The sequence below is a fragment of the Phyllopteryx taeniolatus genome, chromosome 5 (assembly GCF_024500385.1).
Source record: "Phyllopteryx taeniolatus isolate TA_2022b chromosome 5, UOR_Ptae_1.2, whole genome shotgun sequence".
Lineage (NCBI taxonomy): Eukaryota > Metazoa > Chordata > Actinopteri > Syngnathiformes > Syngnathidae > Phyllopteryx > Phyllopteryx taeniolatus.
In genome coordinates this window covers 27962016-27980902 of record NC_084506.1, presented here as the reverse complement: position 1 = coordinate 27980902, position 18887 = coordinate 27962016, and the positions used below count along the sequence as shown (strand labels likewise).

Genomic DNA, 18887 nt, shown 5'->3' with positions numbered 1-18887 from the left:
AAGAACAGCCACAGTGTATTCAACAATTTAGCAGCTAATAAACATGAGCTATATCGTAACTTACAAACATTATCCAGCTACCATACTCGTCCGTATTTATACTATCGCCACATTTATTTGCCATCTTCTGATGATGTGAGAATTCTATTACTCAATAAAATTAAACGCTTATGACAAGAGCATAAAAGAGAAGCACAAATCCTAAATAACTTGCAGTATTTCCTGTAAGAGCTTGAGGGTCAAGTGGACCAATAGCTACTTTTAATTTAAAAAAAAAAAAAATATTTTAGCTAGGTAACGTTACAAAGTTACGATATAGCTAATGTTTATTAGCTGCTAAACTGTTGCTAGACTGTGTGTCTAAAATGTTACTAGCATAATGTTACAATATCAATATGTTAAATATGATAAAGACTTACACTAACAAAGGTGATTTACTCCAAATACCCGCTGTGCGCTGGGTGGGGTGGAGACCGACTTGGAATCACGATTGTCTTTGCATCGGCAAAGTTGTGAAGAGTAGCAGTGTTGATTATATTTTAATTGAATCCCACTTGAAAAATAAAGCATAAAGTAGTCGTGTGGTGATCGCAATAATTCAGCCACGCAGACGCTTTATTTGTAACGCATGTCAATGATGTGACATCATCTTTAGCAGACGTCTCCATGAAATGACATCGTCAAGGAACGATTGTATCATTTCCCCCAAACATTCCTACCTCCTCCCGCCTCGCTCCTCCGTACGATTTCGAGGACCTAGGAAATTTCAAATATAGAAATGAGACGAGGCCAAAAAGTCAGGCAGCACAAATGTGAAGCTGTCATCGCAATCAAAAAGTCAGACAGCGCAAACGCGAAAGCTGTCATCGCAATCCAAAAGTTTAGTTCGATGCTTTTTGGCACAAATCTGATTTCATAGACAACCCGCTTAAGGCATGATATATTTGATGTCGATGCAAAAAAAAACATCTGTTAACACTCCTTCAGCAGTTTTTAAATATTTTGAAGTCTACGCATGGCCTTGCGTAGCATAACATTTGACCTGATCCATCTGTTGATGAGGACAATGTGATACAATTTAAAAAGTCTACTTTTATGTAATTTCATGGAACGGTTTGCCATTGAACCACTTTATACATCAACTTCATGTGTCAACGATCCCACTGGATGTTTCCTTTGGCTTCCGAGCACACCCCAATGCGTCATCCAAGGAGGAAGCCTCGGCCTTTGGACTTGTGTCTGCAGGTGTGGTGGAGCTGCACATGCAGCCGCAGTATGGAAGGGGTTATTAAATCAGCGAGGCAACACAGGCACCACCCTTCTTTTTGTGCCTGGGTGGGCGTGGTGGGGCAGCCAGCTCAGGAAGGCCAGCCACGGCAGCAGCAGCAAGACTATTTGTAAATATTTACACCATATCTATTGCAGGGAAATGTTTAGGGTTTTTTTTGTATGTGTTTTTTTCCCCTGGCTGATTTACAGCATCCCGCCCCCATACAACATTGTCGAGTCATAGCTTCACATGATCCTGTCCTCCCTCCCCTCCTCCTCCTCCTCTGGAACTACACTGGCCCAAGTCCTTGTGGCTTTTATGGAAGAAGGGACCTGAGGTTGTAACGTTTGGCTTAGCTACTCTTTAATTCACCTCCTGAGCATATATACTCCAAAAACAGTCGTGTTGTTGCCGGGCGACACAAAGTGCTTTGTTTTGCGTTCCAGTCCCCTGAATAACAGCAGTGTGCGTGTGTGTGGAACACTTACAGGTGGTAATCACGTCAGGTGTAAAGACACTCTTGACAGCTGGAGGACGTCGACTAGCTGTTTTATAAGCGTGTTTGTGTGTGTGGAGGATGTGTGGCTGGCACAGTTCGATGCTCCGTTGCGTGTCTAGCTGCGCGGCAGTTGGGTGACGCAGAGCGAGCTATTAATAACTCACGAACTGGATGTTCTCGCCTCAGCACTGTGGGGTCATTCGAGGATAAAATCCGAGTTAACGCCCCCCACCCCCGACTACGACGCGACGTATGCCGACGTTTTTTTTTTTGTCTTTTAAAGGAAGACGACACTGCTTCCAATGTTTACTTTGTCCCGCAACTACTTCCGCCTTCAGCGGCTGGTTTGCGCGAGGGCTGCGGGAAGGCACGCCCACACGTGAACCCGTTGACTTTGGGAGCACCCTGCGACCCAAAGGCTGCGTAAACACACATGATGCTCCATTTAGTGAACATGGAGCCTTTTCTAATGGCATGGATTTCGGACTGCGTTTGTAATTAGGCTATAACTGCTTTGCAAGCAGTCTCATCAGCTAGGAAATCAGCTGCAAGAATATGTGCAGGGGCGCACATAAGAATTTTGGTTTGGTTCTCAAAGGAGAACACGAGGTCGTTCCTTGGTGAGCATATTTATTTATTTATTTTATTTTTTCCTGATTCACCCGCCCCACTGGATAAACTTTGGTTATGTTCACACTGCAGGTCAATTCCATTTTTTTTTATTTTATGTGACATATATCAGATTTTTTTCGTATGTAGATATATAAGTGGCTATGTATCCAATATGAGTGCAGTGTGGACGCTCAAGGTCGCACTCATCCCACTTATACGTCACCAAAAGGCGACAAACGTCATAATTGTTTGACAAAATAGACGTGCGAAAAGCAATGGTGGTCAAAGGAACAGAAAACAGTCAGTAGCGAAAAGAAGATGCTTTAGAACTGATAAATAGATGGGGGGACCGGTCAGTTAAACACAAAGTCCTTGAAATTGCCACAACTGCGCCACGACGAGGGGCCATATTTACTTGTATAAACAAAGGCACCTTGTGTTTCGTGCACGTGCAACGTGGCGTGTTTTGTGCGTGTATGCCATTTCACTTCACAGACTCATTCGGTTCACATTAGAAGCCACATTAGTTTTTGCAACGTGAACATTTACATAAAACGATCAGATTTAGCGAAAAATGCCACAAAAAGTGTCAGTGTACTGAAATAATGATGATGTTGTCTCAATTTACTCACGAATGTACTGTGATATCAAAACAGGCCCACTGTTTAGTTGAACACAAAGCTATTATTCTGTTGTATTTTTAGCAAGTGGTGAATCCATAGGTTAATTGAACCTTCTACCATATAGTGGAAGAGCATTCCATTGTTTTTCCTGTCACTATACAACACTGGCATAGACTGCTGAACAAAGATACAGTGGTCCCTTGACTTACAAGTGCACCCACTTATGAATGTTTTGGGTTCCGAGCCGTCGTTCGGTTGACTTTTTTGCTTTGTGTTGCAAGACAAAATTTTAGTTACAAGTGAAATGAAGTGAAAAAAAACAACAACAAAACTGGAGCAATTGAGGTACTTTAATGCCTTCGCATGTGGGCAAACAGCGCCACATAGTTACAATAAATAGTTGTAGTAAAAAGACTTCTAGGCCATAAATTAAAAACTATCCAATGCAAAATAGTGCAGTTACTGACTGTGCACTCTTGTGCCATGTGATGGCGCATTCTTACGCGACTGCACAAACTACTATAGTTCATTGCGCACCATCTGACGACTTTTTTATGTGTCCATAAACCAACTAACTAAAATGGGTCCACGAGTCGTTGACTCACCAGTTGAGAATCAGTAATTTAGTGGCCATGAAACATAACATATAACTGTGGTCTATTTTTTTTCTTTAGCAAGCTGTCTTGTTAGCTAGCTGTCTAGTTAGCTAGCTAGCTAGCCTGATTTGTCCACTCCTTATTTACAATGGAAATTGTTCGTCAGTGTATTATCTGATGTGTTATCATTACAGGGGTCCTGAGTTTACAACAGAGTTACAAGTCGGAAGACAGTAGTAAAGTCATAAGTACAGTAAATATATAAAAAAAAAAAGAAAAACACTTTCTTGGCCACAATCATAAAATCAAATAAAAATCAGTAAATTTGTCAGTAACTGAGCAAGCTGTTAATAACCTTGAAATGTTGCATGTCATGATCGTGGTAAACTGAGGACCATCTGTGTTTTTATAGTAGTTAATTCAAAATTAGTGATCTATGCCTCTTCTATTAAAGCTGTTGCACATATTTCCTATATGGTGGGCATGTTCTTATCAATCCATCTACAGTATCTAGTTAATATAAACTCCCTAAACCCTAACTCAACCACAAACTCCCTAAATACAAGCATCACATTGACTGTCCTACCAGGAAAAGTAACATTTTAGACCACTGCTATACTACACTAAATAACGCATACCGTGCTATTCCTCGCGCAGCTCTGGGATTGTCTGATCACTGGTTAATTCACTTAATACCAACATACAGGCAAGAACTTAAATGAGCGAAGCCTACGGTGAAAACAGTGAAAAAGTGGACCAACGAAAAGAGAGAACTTCAAAGCTGTCTAGACTGCACAGAATGGAGTGTCTTTGAAAATTCAGCTGGCAGGCTGGATGGATATACGGACACTGTTACATCTTATATCAGTTTCTGTGAAGAGGTGTGTGTACCAACAAAGTCATTTCTCACATTCAATAACAACAAACCGTGGTTCACTGCCAAACTTAAGCAACTTCGCCAGGCTAAAGAGGACGCATATCGAAGTGGAGATAGGGCCCTGTATAATCGTGCTAGAAACCAGCTGACTAAAGAAATCAACATTGCAAAGAGAAACTATGCAGTAAAGTTAGAAAAACAGTTTACCACTAACGAGTCTAAATTCTTCTTTACAATCGTGCGGGCGGTGACCGTGCTGACGTCACTGCGGCTATCCTGCGTGCAGTTTGCCTTTATACTCGAGTCCAACCAACCCATGCGCGCAGTTTTGAAAATGTACTGCAGTTCTCCTCCAAGGTGTCGCTATGGCTGGTCTTGGCTAGGATGCCACAGGGTGGAATTTCCTCTGCATTTTTGGACATTTCCGGGAGCTGTTTTTACTTTCCTTTCCGTAACAAGGAACAAAGTAACAACAATGGCGACCATAGAACAGTGTCTGCTAGAACAAATGGACCGAGATGACCAGATAATACGTTTAATTATGCTGCAAAATCGATCAAGAAGGCGGCGGCGAAGGTGGTATATGGATCCGAGAGGAATGGTGAGTACGTCATCACAGCCTGTGACTAAAACGGACCAATCACGAGAGAGATGATCTCCGCGATGCAATACGGGCGTTGTCGAGCGCGGGAGTATAAAGAGGCCTTAAATCAGTCTGGCATGCATTACAATTACTAACCAATTACAAGCAACCAAACCCCCAAACTGAGAACAATAAAAGACTACCCGACGACCTGAACACCTTCTACTGCAGATTTGAAAAGGACACTTTCACACCCACCCAGCCGGACCACCGACCACCATCGCACCGCTGACTTCTGTGTTGACCATCCACGAACAGAATGTGAGACGCATCTTCAAACAAAAAAAGATTAACAAAGCGGCAGGCCCAAACCTCGTGTCCCCATCCTGCCAGCTCACTCCAGTCTTCACAAAGATCTTCAATAGCTCTCTGGAAATGTGCGAAGTACCATCCTGATTTAAACGCTCCACCATCATCCCAGTCCCCAAGAAACCTGCAATTTCTGGTCTGAATGACTACAGGCCTGTCGCCTTGACATCTGTGGTCATGAAGTCCTTTGAACCCCTCGTGCTGGACCACCTCAAGAGCGTCACAGGTCCCCTGCTGGACTCCCTGCAGTTTGCCTACCGAGCAAACAGGTCTGCGGATGATGCAAACAACATGGGACTGCACTTCATCCTAGAACACCTCGACGGCGCGGGGACCTACGCGAGGATCCTGTTCGTGGACTTCAGCTCTGCGTTCAATCCCATCATACTGAACTCCTCTCCTCCAAGCTTCTCCAGCTCAACGTCTTGCCTCCCATCTGCCAGTGGATTTACAGCTTCCTGACGGGCAGGACACAGCAGTGAGGCTGGGGGAGGCCAGCTCATCTACACTCACCACAAGTACCAGGGCACCCCAAGATTGTGTCGTCTCTCCGCTGCTCTTCTCTCTCTACACGAACAGACGACAACACAATCATCCGCCTCATCAAAGACGGTGACGAGTCTGCGTATCGACAGGAAGTGGAACGGCTAGAGCTGTGGTGTGGCCGACACAACCTGGAGCTGAACACGCTCAAGACTGTAGAGATGATTGTAGACTTCAGGAGGCATCCTTCGCCACAGCTGCCCCTCACGCTTTTCAACTGCCTTGTGTCATCCGTCGAGACCTTCAAGTTCCTGGGAATTACAGTCTCTCAGGACCTGAAGTGGGAGATCAATATCAACTCCGTCCTCAAAAAGGCCCAGCAGAGGATGTACTTCCTGCGGTTTTGAGGAAACACGGCCTGCCAAAGGAGCTGTTGAGGCAGTGCTACACAGCAGTTATCGAATCCGTCCTATGTTCTTCCATCACAGTCTGGTTTTGTGCTGCTACAAAAAAAGGACAAACTCTGACTGCAACGGACAATCAAAACTGCTGAAAAGATTGTCGGTACCCCCCACCCACCCATCCTTGAGGATTTGCACGCTGCCAGAACTAAGACAAGAGTATGCAAAATCCTCTTGGACCCTCCACATCCTGGTCACCACCTCTTCCAGCTCCTTCCCGCAGCGCTACCGAACAATGCAAACTAAAACAAGCAGACATTCCAACAGCTTCTTCCATCTTGCCATTAACGTCTTAAACAGTTAACGTACAATTCCATTGCAACATGCTGCCAATTATTTGTCTTGAGTTTGTTGTCACACTTCTGTCAGGCCAATTATACATTACCTGTGCACTCACTGCAGTAGTCTCGCCACGCTGCACTATTTGCATATCTGTTGTTGACCAATACTGACCATTCATGTGCCATCTCCAACATTTGCACAATCGACACTGTCCCAGATTATCGCACTACTAGTCACTTTAAACTGCATACATTTCTTGAAGTCTCGGCGCCCTTTTCACAATGGTCATTGCACCGGACTATTGTTCTATTAGTCATTTCAACTGCTCTAATTGCGAGAGGACTTTTTTTGCACAATTTTCAAAAAAAATATACCAGCATTACCAGATTACTAGCAACATTTTATTGCTCAGTGACTGTTTTTTTTTTTTTTTTTCCCAATGTCTTTATGTCTCAAAAGTATTCTCTGTCAATTGACTGTCTGTTGTCGTACTAGAGTGGCTCCAACTACCGGAGACAAATTCCTTGTGTGTTTTTGACATATTTGGCAAATAAAGATGATTCTGATATTTCTGTTGCTATTTAGAAAAACAATTTAAAGAGGGCAACCAACCGGTAGGGGTTTAACCCTCAAGACTAACACCAAACACTGTCCTCCAAGCTGGTTTGGCTGCTCTCCACCTCTGAACCCCTACCCGACCTCTGCCAGCAGCAGTGGGAGGTTGGGTAGGGAGTCGGGGATACTGAGTTGCAGTGTTTTCAACAACTTGACTTCATTACGAATTTGTGACAAACAAAGCTTGAACTGTTGTGACACAAACAAATAGTGCTCATTTGGCGATTTGCCAGAGAAGAAGAGGAATTCTTACTTGACAGCAGGCTTATTGTTGGACTTGTATTTAGTTTGATTAAACACTCTACCGTACCATGACGGGAATGTATTGTGTGATGACCACAAAGAATGTACTATATGTTGAGGAAGTGATTAATCTGTAAAATATTGGCTATAGCGTCAAGCACAGTGGTTCCACCAACTGAATGTAATGGCACTGGGCTTTGTCAAGTCTCACTAGTACTCAAAAATGGATGATAGCTATGTAAGTGCCCCTGTTGAATGGTCTCAGAAAGGATGCGCCCAACGCCTATGGCATCAGCACAAAGAGTTAATGCAGTGCCTGCGGACCCAGGGACCAGCTGAATAGCGACCCCCTCACCAGTGCCTGCGAGGCCCATCCCTCCGCGGCCAGTGCAGTGATCAATGCAACCTGAATAGGGTCACCACTGACCAGTAAGTGGGTGCAAAACCAAAAATGTGTTCGCTTCACTTTGCTCTTTTGAGCTGTATTGTGCTGCGTGAACAAAGCCAACATGCTGCGATGAGAGGGAACAATGACGGCCGCACACAGTCGTGGCTCGGCGTCAGCCTCGGGTCAGGGGAGTGACGTGGATCTCAGCTTGGGTTTGTGAACATAACTTCATGCAAACGAGAAAGAAAGAGCGCTCATCTGGCTGGTTTGCTATCGTTTATGCAACATTCTCTCAATGAGTGCGGGCCAGCACTTTGTTCTTTGTGGTGGTGTGTCGGGGAGGCGGCATCAAGATGGGGGAGGCAGGCAGGATTAACATAGGGTTGAAAAAGGCTGCCTCTGTTGTGTGGCTGTACATGGACAGCCTGGAGGTACGGCAGAGGGAGGATGATGACCACAGTGAACTCCTTCTTAGAACAACGACTCCTACCATTGTGTGAACTGATGCAGTGACCTTCTTTTAGCCTCCGCCCCTTGCCTATGCCACACATCTCTGAGGCCACTTTGTGCCCTTATGCCACATGAACGCCAATTCTGCCTATAAAGTTTGGAGTGGTAAACCCTGGTCTAGATTTCTATTTTGCTGTGGGGTGTGTAGATGGGATGTCTATATTAAGTAGGCCTACTATGACATCATACCAGAATAGGGACTGAGCCCTACTGTCAATAGCGAAAAACCACAAGTAATTAACGTTAAATGTTTGGAATTGCCTCTATTAATAGTTTAAACAGTAAATATAGCACAAACCACATACCACAAACACTGATCCCACATCAGTTTAATATAATTTCAGAGACATCTTTTAACATAACCCTGGAAAATAAATGATTTACAGATGATTTGATATTTGCAAAACACACTGGAAGTTCGCATGTACATGCACATGCAGTGAAGACTCTCTATAACGTCCACTAACAACCTAGGCTAAACTTAGCTCATTTCCACATACAAAGCTTGTTTCTCACTCAAGATGTATCACTTCAACATGCTTCCTTAACATCAAATATGTACTATATGTTTAGACAGGGCTATGGCCCCATCTTGAGAAAGCGCACATAAAATGCAAAAAGGTGAGTTTTTTAGCGAATAGCTGGGCGTACATTTCAAAGAAAAATAATGTGAATGTCTACATTCGTGAAGAGTAAATTGCAAATGTGCAGATACTCTATTCCCCGTTTCCACTGCATGATACCTACTATGGCTCAACTCACTATTGACTCTTTTCCACTAGCAAAACCAGGTATGTCAAGATACTATTTCTAGTACCTGGTTTGCTACGGTGCTAAGCAGTTTGAGCTGATTGTACGGCAGAAGGGTGACGTAAACCACTACTAGCAACTCACTAGTCGAGCTGATTCAACAGTAACATTTGAGGATACGTCGCTAGAAATCACAAAAATAAATCCACGTTAGTGTTAGCACACCTTGTTGTCATGTCTAAACTCTGGATGCTGCAGTAAAGTATTATACGCCACAGTCTCCACTTTGCTGCAGGAGTCCATTTTTAGCCCTATAAAGTATACAATCTCACTGTTGTAAACCACAGTATCAAACTGTGTGTTTTTTGTATTCCATTCTCTTTGTAGCACTGAAGTGACGATTCTCCGTTGACCAATAAATGGTGAGCAGTCTTCTAGTTCAACCTTTTAGGTACAATATCACTACACACCACACCAACAGAAAAGATGCCAAATATAGTATGGTATGGATGGCTATTTTGATACAATTTCATTTCTTTTCACAAGACAAAAAAAATAAATAAATAAATAAACATGAAACCATACCAAAAATAGCACACCATACCAAACTGAAAGAAACGTTTCTGCTTGATGCAAATAGGACTTTATTCTTGCTATGATGTGCTGCTGGTACCAACTTGCCAGATGTTGCTAAGGAAACATACAAACAACAACTAAAGTACTTCATGCAAAGTGTCCTGTAGTATTTGTAAGTGTTTTGTTGCCTTTGGACAAAGCCAGGTGACTTGTTCCCAGTCTTCATGCTAAATTGGTTTTCTTTTTTCTTAATAACCCTATATGATTGTTCAAGTGTCAATGTTTTTCTGTGAAAGAGAACACCTTGTCCTTTAGTGTTGAACCCAAATAGTTTCATAACGAAAAAGAATTGTTAATCATGACTGAAAAGCAAAGGATGTTTCTCGACAACATGCACTGTACCTTGTCTGTACTTGTCGCATGACTTTCAGTGTTGTCTCAGTCAATCATATTTGTTTGCCAGTCGTGTTATGCGAGCAGAGTTGCTGATAAGTGCTCAATATTTTCGGTGTTTTTGTAACCAGTACATCTTGCTAGACGCCGCACAGACCAGACTTTGTGGCAATAACATGTAGTTTCAACTTGTCTCAGCTCCACATGACTTGCTCATTGAACCTCACATGATCGCTGCACTGAAAAACCTCCCCACTTCCATCCAGAGCTTGTCTCGCACCATCAATATGTCACCTGTGGCCCAGTAAAATATTAAAATCTGTTGTGCTGTAACTTACATACTGTATGTTCTGTTTAACCTTACCGTCTGACTAATCCTCTTTTCTTTTCTACAGGTGAAATAGCAGCCTGCTTTGTCATTATTAGTCACAGGACCTGTTGTTGGTGTGTCACTCAGGATGAGTAAGCTTTGCTGAAAAACAACAAAAGAGAGACAATGGGACAAATAAGTACCAAGTTTATACTTTCATTCAGTCAGTAACTTTGTTAGTGCTTGTTTTTTTTGGGTGTTTCAGGTTTCCACTTATATGCAAAATCAGTTTGAATGAAATCAACTGCAAAAGACCACATGGTGTTTCTACAAAGACTTGCCTGCAGATAATGGCACTGAGTTAGAACCACCTGTTTACCTGCATATTAATTATGCTATTTGTGTGAGTAATACGTGTAAATTCAGATTAAATGTAAAGCAGAGCGTCAGTAAATGATTAAGTGATCTGCAAAAAGAGTTAGTTTATGAATAGTTTTCTATTCATAAAATCTTTTTTAAAATAAGGTAACTGTGCACTGGCGGCACGGTGGCCAACTGGTTAGAGCGTCAGCCTCACAGTTCTGAGGACCCGGGTTCAATCCTCGGCCCCGCCTGTGTGGAGTTTGCATGTTCTCCCCGTGCTTGCGTGGGTTTTCTCCTGGTACTCCGGTTTCCTCCCACATCCCAAAAGCATGCATTAATTGGAGACTCTAAAATTGTCCGTAGGTGTGATTGTGAGTGCGAATGGTTGTTTGTTTGTATGTGCCCTGCGATTGGCTGGCAACCAGTTCAGGGTGTACCCCGTCTCCTGCCCGATGACAGCTGGGATAGGCTCCAGCACGCCCGCGACCCTAGTGAGGAGAAGCGGCTCGGAAAATGGATGGATGGTAACTGTGCACTGTTTGCAGTGTGTAGTTGGGTGTTTTATGGAAAGGGTTGGAAGAAGCCTAGCTAAAACTGTAGGAAACTAGCAGTTCATTGTTTAAAGGTGCCATATTTTGCCAAACCAACTTTTTTCTCGTATTTGAGACATAATGTTGTCTCTATAGTGCCTCAGTAAACACGTGAAATATGAATTAAAATCTTCCACGCATTCCTGAGTTCCAGACGTTTTTTCTGCCGACAGGCCTGAAATCAGGTCATTCGAATTTCTTATCTATGTCATTAGCGAAGATCTCCGCCTTCCCTTTCTGCTCTCGAGCCAGCGCTGTCAACAAAAACATGCTCTCACAAGTGGGTCTTCTATATGGAGGCAACCAATCAGAGAACAAATATGGACAAAGTGGAAACAAAACTGGGTCAAACAGAAGTAGTTGTCAGAGGGGCCTTTTCTGGACACTCCTACGATAAAACCAAGGTGTTTTTTTAAATGAAATTGACACTTTTATACACGTTAGAGAGTCAAAATACGGTTCTAAATAGCCAAAATACGCGTCCTTTAAATCAAGACTCGAGATATGTTTGTAAAGTCATTTGAAGTCCGCTCTCTTTATGTTCGTATGTGTGTGTAATGGCTGTTGATGTCCATGGGTGAGGGGCATGTTATTTGACCACATTTGACGGAGGGACTTTGTTTTGTCCTGAATTCATCATGTACTGTGGCACAAAATAAAGTACAACCCCAGCAAGCAATGCTGGTGCATGTCGTCAATCCTTGAATACCCAACACCACCGGTTATACACATCAGATCTGCAACTACAGGAAACGTTTGGTTGACGTTATTGCTGCCAAAGGAGGATCAACCAGTTAATAAATCCAAGGGTTCACTTAATCCCCGCTAAAACCGTGCTGTGAATGTTAGTTATTTTTAATATAAATGTGAAATTATACAGCGGCTGAAATAAGTATTTAACCCGGCACCATTTTTCTCATTAAATATATTTCCCAAGGTGCTATTGACATGAAGATTTCACCAGATGTTGGGAATAAACCAAGTAATCCATACATACAAAGAAAGTAGTACAAATAAACTCAGAAATTGTGTGTAATAATGTGAAATGACAGGGAAAAAGTATTGAACACGACAACTGATATTTATTTAATACTTTGTACAAAAGCCTTTGATTGCAATGACAGCTTCTAGACGCCTCCTGTATGGAGAAACTAGTCGCATGCATTGCTGTGGTTTGATTTTGGCCCATTCCTCCACACAAGCAGTCTTTAAATCCGTGGGCTTCTTTTATGGACCTTGAGTTTCAGTTCTTTCCATAGATTTCCAATTGGATTCAAGTCAGGTGATTGGCTGGGTCATTCTAGCAGCTTTATTTATTTATTTTACTTTGAAACAAATTAAGAGTTTCCTTGGCAGCATGTTTTGGATCATTATCCTGCTGAAATGTCCATCCTCGTTTCATTTTCATCATCCTCGTAGATGGCAGCAGATTTTTATCAAGAATGTCTTGGTACATTTGCCCATTTGCCCATGTGCCGTTTCTCCTCCAAACATAGGAGGTTGCATATGGCAACAGTTAAATTTTGCTCTCATCTGACCAGACTATATTCTCCCAGTATTTAACTGGCATGTCCAAATGTTGTTCAGCAAACTTTAAACAAAGTTTTGACATGCTTTTTATTTTAATTTTTTTTTTAGCAATGGGGTATTGTGTGGTGAGCGTGCATACAGGCCATGGCGGCGGAGTATATTACTCACCGTTTTCCTTGTGACAACAGTGGCTGCTAATTCCAGGTCTTTTTGAAGCTCTCCACAGGTGGTCCTAGGCTCTTCGACAATTCTTCTGATTATTTTTTGCATTCCTCTGTCAGAAATCTTGCGAGGAGCTCCTGATCGAGGCAAATTTGACAATGAGACCTTTTTGTAGGTCATCAATTAGGACTGAACCAGCTTACATTCATTTGCACTGACAAGGGGCTGGATTGCTGTTTGATTATTGATAGATCTTAGGTGTTGTCCTGGCTTGCCATGTGTTTTTGCACATCCCTTTCCTCATGTGTTCAATACTTTTTCCCTGTGTCATTTCCCATTTTTACACTTAATTTCTGATCTTATTTGTTCTACTTTCTTTGTATGTATGGATTACTTGGGTTGTTTCCAACATCTCGTGAAATTTTCAGGTCAGTGGTACCTTTGGAAGTAAAGATAAATACTTATTTCAGCCGCTGTATAATTGTTTCTGTGGTATTAATTTAAGAAGACTACGTGTTTATTATTGTGATTTAGATGATCAGACTACCTTTTATGTCCATTTTATGCAAAAATATAAGAAATTCCAAAGGTTTCACATACCTTTTCCTCCCACGTTATTTGTTTTTAAGAATTGAGGAGGTTTTAGAAAGACAGCGAAAATATTGGTGGTCTTTGCCTTTTACGTCAGAGGTGCAGCACATTCTGCCTACATCTTTGGCATGTTGACAGTGTTTGTTCAGGTTTTTGGTGTGTGGGTCGATGTTTGAGTGGAAATAACCACTTTGTACTGTGTGTATGGACCTGACTTTTCAGAAGTTCCAATGTATTTGTTTGGTGACCCCTGGCCTGGCTGTAAAAGTTGTGTTTGTTTGTGGTATGTGCCTGATGAACTGGGGAAATGGATTTTATTTGTCATCCTTCACAGGCTCCAAGGGGGGCCGGACTCCATCCGTCAACAGGGGGGTTCTGTCCGAAAATTATTGAGTCAATTTCACTTTGTCGCCGGGGAGGCAGGGAAGTGTTAAGCGATTTTTGGATGGGGGGGCATAGGGTGGGCCAAGCTCAGTGCTGGGGGGCACTGGCCCCCCTGACCCCCCCACTCCCCCTTGAACCACCACTGCAACAGAACTGCACAATACCAAAACTAACTGAATGTCCTTGTGAATTATCCTGCGTCTTTTCTTTCTTCTTCACTTGACACCCTGACCTTGGCGTGACAGCTGGCTAGACTGTCGAAGTGGTCAGGTTGTCCTGTGCTTTTTGAAGTCTCTCCTATTTCGAACAATGCAAAATGGCCAATCTGCCGAAGAACTGGATGTCAATGCCAGACACTGGGCTATCTGAGAGTACAAAAGGTCCTTGTAGCAATCACATTGCCACAGTTTAAAAAAAAAAAATCATCCACTTCAGGATTTGAAATAATAATAAAAAAAAAAAACTTATTCTCTGCGCTTGTATAAGCTGCAGCGGATTTCCTTACCCTTTTGGTAGCTGTGCACTTGGGAGTTGATTAACACTCACAAATTTCAACACAGCTCACACAACACCCTGAGAAAGAGGAAATAGACCCTCACCTCAAGAAGAAGTAGTACACAAGAGTGCCATGTTTTTTTGCAGCCAAAGAATATGTAAAATAATATAGCCAGATGGCCTTCTGAATGGCACGTCGCCTTGCTACGGCTGAACACTGGGAACATTCTAGTGCGGTGCTTTTGTGCATCGTGCTGAAAGTGTGCATTCATTCTAACAGGAGCGCATCCGCTGCAGCAGAGAAGCAGGTCTAATACTGACTCGATGGTTTATTTCTGCTCTTTTTCACAACTCTCTGCTTTTTTGTTCATCCTCGCTGGCCAAATAAACATGAATTAACATTTTGTACGTTTTCTAAGGTCCCTTCTTTGAGACATCCTGGAGTGAAAACATGTTTGATAAGTGGTGGGATGTGGGTGCACATGGTACATGACGGTCATTCATTAGCATGACTGATTTGCTTTCCTGTCTCGTGGCACCCTATTTCCACATCTGGTGGACCGCTGATATGTAATGCTTGAGGACAATCCTGACCAAAACCTACCTTTGCATGGATTCAAGCCTACAAAATGGACACTTTAAAATTAAAAAGGTCACATAATGACAAAGATCTCACAGCTCTGTTTGTTGACTCACTTCCCTCACAGTGTGCCACTTGTGTGCTCCCTGAGGATGATCTGAAGAAGACTTTGCCTGTGCTGTCTGGCTGCATGTCAATTGGCAGAGACCCAAGAGTTTCTCAGAGAAAGGTTTGTGGAGGTCCACTGCAATGAAGAAGAAGAAACCATCTTCCAAAAAAGGTGCACACTATTAATGTTACATTGGGCACAATATTTCACTGTGGTTTGTACTGACGTCAACTCCTGAATAACCTGTTCAAAAGTTGTGTATTTAACTTTCTGGTGGACGGTTTATTTATCAAGCACAATTATTTGAAATTATACGACACCTGTTACTATACCACATAACATGGATGCATACAAGAGCCTCTGTCAAATTAATGTAAAGGCTGCTGAACTTCACCAAATCAGCAATTGGAAACCATAGAATTTAGCAATGCAATTAAATCAAGAAGGTACACATAAACGGTTATAAATGTCATTGTCTGATTGTAATGTACCAATATTTTGCCACTACACATGGGGCCTCTTCGAAAAAGTCAAATCCCCTAACCTTTATACCACCTTTCCTGACTTAACCTTTGTGGAAAACGTCATCCGGTCAACAACTTTAGAATTCGAACAACCCTTCCTCCAAGTACTTCAGGGTCATCTCGCTCTGATAAGAAAGAAAAGGAATGGAAAGTTACCTAGCAAAAAAAAAAAAAAAAAAAAATGAATCCGAAACAGCCCATGGAATGAAGAAAACAATTTTGGGTGGGGAGCCACGCTGGAGTGGTAGTTTTTGGACTTCCTGTATCTCTTTTTAACTACTGCCACCTGCTGGAAAGGAGAGGTATTTTTCTCATGTAGGGTAAGCTAAAGGAACCTCTTGGCTGCATTTGTATTTACGCTTGACATATGTGCAAAATGTCCCTTGTGATGTTCTTTATTCTATATACTAATGTTCATTCTTCCAGTTTATTAGACAAAAAGGACAGATTCATTCACTTATATGAGGAAAAAGTTAAATTGGGAGTTAGCAGGGTTTTTTTTGTGTGTGTGTGTTTTTTTTTAAAGAAACCACAGACCGACGATGTGGCAGTCATTTTCCATGCACTCACGGGAACACTCCAGTCACCGGTACATCTGTTAGCTTGAGCTTCAGGAGCATTGCTGACTATGTTGAAATATCCCACACTGGAGAATTAAAAAGAAATTCTCATCCCCTGTTCGCTAACAACTGGGTAAGACAAGCAAAGGCAGCTGAGTATTCAGAAGCGACGCAGAATGAGCAACATTTCTGCTTTATCCCTTCTTTTTGATTTTTTATTGAATGTACATTCCCCAAAAATAAAACTTCAAAACCCATACATTTTGTTATAGTAATACACGAATAAATCATGCTGCAACGTAGCAGCCGTGGCTAACATTGGCTTGTTTACGCTGCTAATGCTAGCTCTGTATTACTAGCGCTGCTATTTTGTTGAAGCTGGACAACGTTCTCTGTGACTATGTATCACAACTATGCACTTACATAATGTTGCCATAATAATGGCATGATGTATGGCCGTGTTGGAGAATTGCGGTCGTACACGTGAACGAGGGTCACAGCTTTTGTCATGCTCAAGGGTATTTGTGACGTGAGGCTAAAAACGGCAAACTCTTAACAGTTGAATCAGCACCAGAAGGGAGAGAAGGAAGTTAGATGGTGGAATTTAATAAATATCTAGTCAGACTGCTTTGATGCAACCTTCAGTACTATTATACAGTACCGTGGGCATATTTGAATGGTTATGATATGCTGTGAGTCACCAACCCTCGGCATGTGTTAAAATCCCACCCAGTGACAGTTAAATGGTTGTCTTTCTTTATTTGCACCGTGGGATTGACCTGCAACCAAAGTCAGCTGGGATGGGCTCCAGCTCCCCGCGACCCCGACAAGGATACAGGAAATGCGAGGGTGGGTGTTAAAGCGGTTGTGCTTCCATGACCACATTTTGACCCGAGATTCACCTTATGTCAGAGGAATACAGATTGACTAGTTCACATTATGCATACTGGCTCGACTGGTAGCGTCTTGTCGTGGTGTGTGTGAGTGGGTTGTGGTTTCATTATCCCAGCGTGCCATCATCTCTGTCCCTCTCACAGATATTAGGGTGGCATGTTTGTGTGTTGTCTGGGGATTACTAAAATATGATGGGATGGATGTGCAGGATTTTCTCCAATTTCATTTTCCATCCTTTCATTTCCTATCGTGTTTGTCCTCATTGGGGTCGCGGATAGGCTGGAGCCGATCTCAGCTGATTTGCATTTTGTTATCTCAATTTGGCGAGCAAGAAAACCTCCCGGGAGATACAAAACATGACTTCTGTGCGACCGCATGCACCCGAAGGCAACAATGGCAACCTGTGGCGAGACTTTTAAAGTGAGCCGCGTCGGCGGACGTGAGCGCGCTTGTGTGCATGCGCGTGCGAGTCTTTTGGGGCCACGTTGCACCCAATGAGAGCTGAGCGCGGTGCCGGTGCAGGACACGCCCCCAGCATGGATACAGGCTGCAGGGACAGGCGCTCCGAGACCGAGACACTATGCTCGACAGCGTCCGAAGCAACCATGGGAGTAGTTCACACTTCCAACTTTAAAGAGTTGCTGCACTGAACGTAGACTTGTTCTTATTGTTTCGACTCTCCTTGACTCAGGGGACTTTTGCTCGTGTCAATCCTCAAGCAGGATGTTGTTACTGACGAGACTCGGAAAGCCCGGCACGAAGAGCAGAAAGTCTCTCTGATGAGAACCACCTCCTTCTACCCGCCACACAAAGGGAACCACGGAACAAGTTCTTTTCTCCCCCCCACGCACCCACGCCATTTTTCGTTTTTCTCTTTTTTTGATGTCATAGTGGGGGGGGCTCTTTGAAAGACATCATGGATCACTTTGCAGCGGAGTGCCTTGTCTCTATGTCCAGCCGCGCGGTCGTCCACGCTCCGAGGGGCAACAACCGGGAGATGAAGCCGGAGAACCGGTCGCCTTCCCCCACGAGGAACCCGGAGGACGCCAAAGAACCTGTGGTGAAGGACAACTCCTCTCTGTACGTGGTGGCCAGGATCCTGGCGGATTTTAACCAGCAGACTCCCAGCGGCGTGCTCGGCGAGCAGGCGAAGAGCAGGGAGGAGAGCCAGGCCGGCCTGACGGAGGATGCGAACTGTGCCACACCTACCATCACCATCTCGGATCCGTCGCTCAAACAAAGGGGCAAAAGATCGAGAGGTCGCAACGAGCCGGAGTCCCCGCAGAAAAAGCACAAATGCCACTATTCGGGTTGCGAAAAAGTTTACGGCAAATCGTCGCACCTCAAGGCGCACTTAAGGACGCACACAGGTCAGTTGCACATGTGCTCTTTTTAGTTGTGTCCAAGCGTGCTTGAAAGGAACATTGAAGGTGGTTGTCATTATGGGTGTTTCAAATTGCTCTCATTGTTAGGTGAACTTTCCTTTTGCGTTTGCGCGGAGGAGGGTGGGAGCCGTAAATAGCGCCACTCCCACTCGCGTCTCGCAGCTCTCCGCCACTCGCGGCCCTCCCCTCGCAAAGCCCCAGTGCACACACAATGCACACTTCCGGCCCTTGTTTTCGTCTTCTTGTTCTGTTATGCGCTCATTCATTGCAAAAACCTCCA

The 18887-nt window shown here is 43.4% G+C and overlaps 1 protein-coding gene and 2 long non-coding RNA genes across 3 annotated transcripts in view; 2 read left to right on the top strand and 1 right to left on the bottom strand.

Moving 5' to 3' along the window:
- The first annotated feature begins 1310 nt into the window (after nucleotides 1–1310).
- On the top strand, nucleotides 1311–12367 carry LOC133478416 (uncharacterized). The gene is made up of 3 exons (XR_009788672.1): nucleotides 1311–2389; nucleotides 9549–9583; nucleotides 10526–12367. It is a non-coding gene; the product is annotated as an uncharacterized LOC133478416 (long non-coding RNA).
- LOC133478417 (uncharacterized) overlaps nucleotides 8497–18887 on the bottom strand; it is a 24370-nt gene continuing 13979 nt past the window's right edge. Inside the window, exons 3-5 of the long non-coding RNA XR_009788673.1 lie at nucleotides 15252–15379; nucleotides 10495–10602; nucleotides 8497–10424 (exon numbers count right to left, since the gene is read on the bottom strand). This is a non-coding gene — a long non-coding RNA (uncharacterized LOC133478417). The remainder of the gene's footprint in view (nucleotides 10425–10494; nucleotides 10603–15251; nucleotides 15380–18887) is intronic.
- klf13 (Kruppel like factor 13) overlaps nucleotides 17768–18887 on the top strand; it is a 28092-nt gene continuing 26972 nt past the window's right edge. The window contains exon 1 of the mRNA XM_061774463.1: nucleotides 17768–18592. Coding sequence (XP_061630447.1) covers nucleotides 18139–18592 — 454 coding nt within the window. The 5' untranslated portion in view covers nucleotides 17768–18138. The remainder of the gene's footprint in view (nucleotides 18593–18887) is intronic.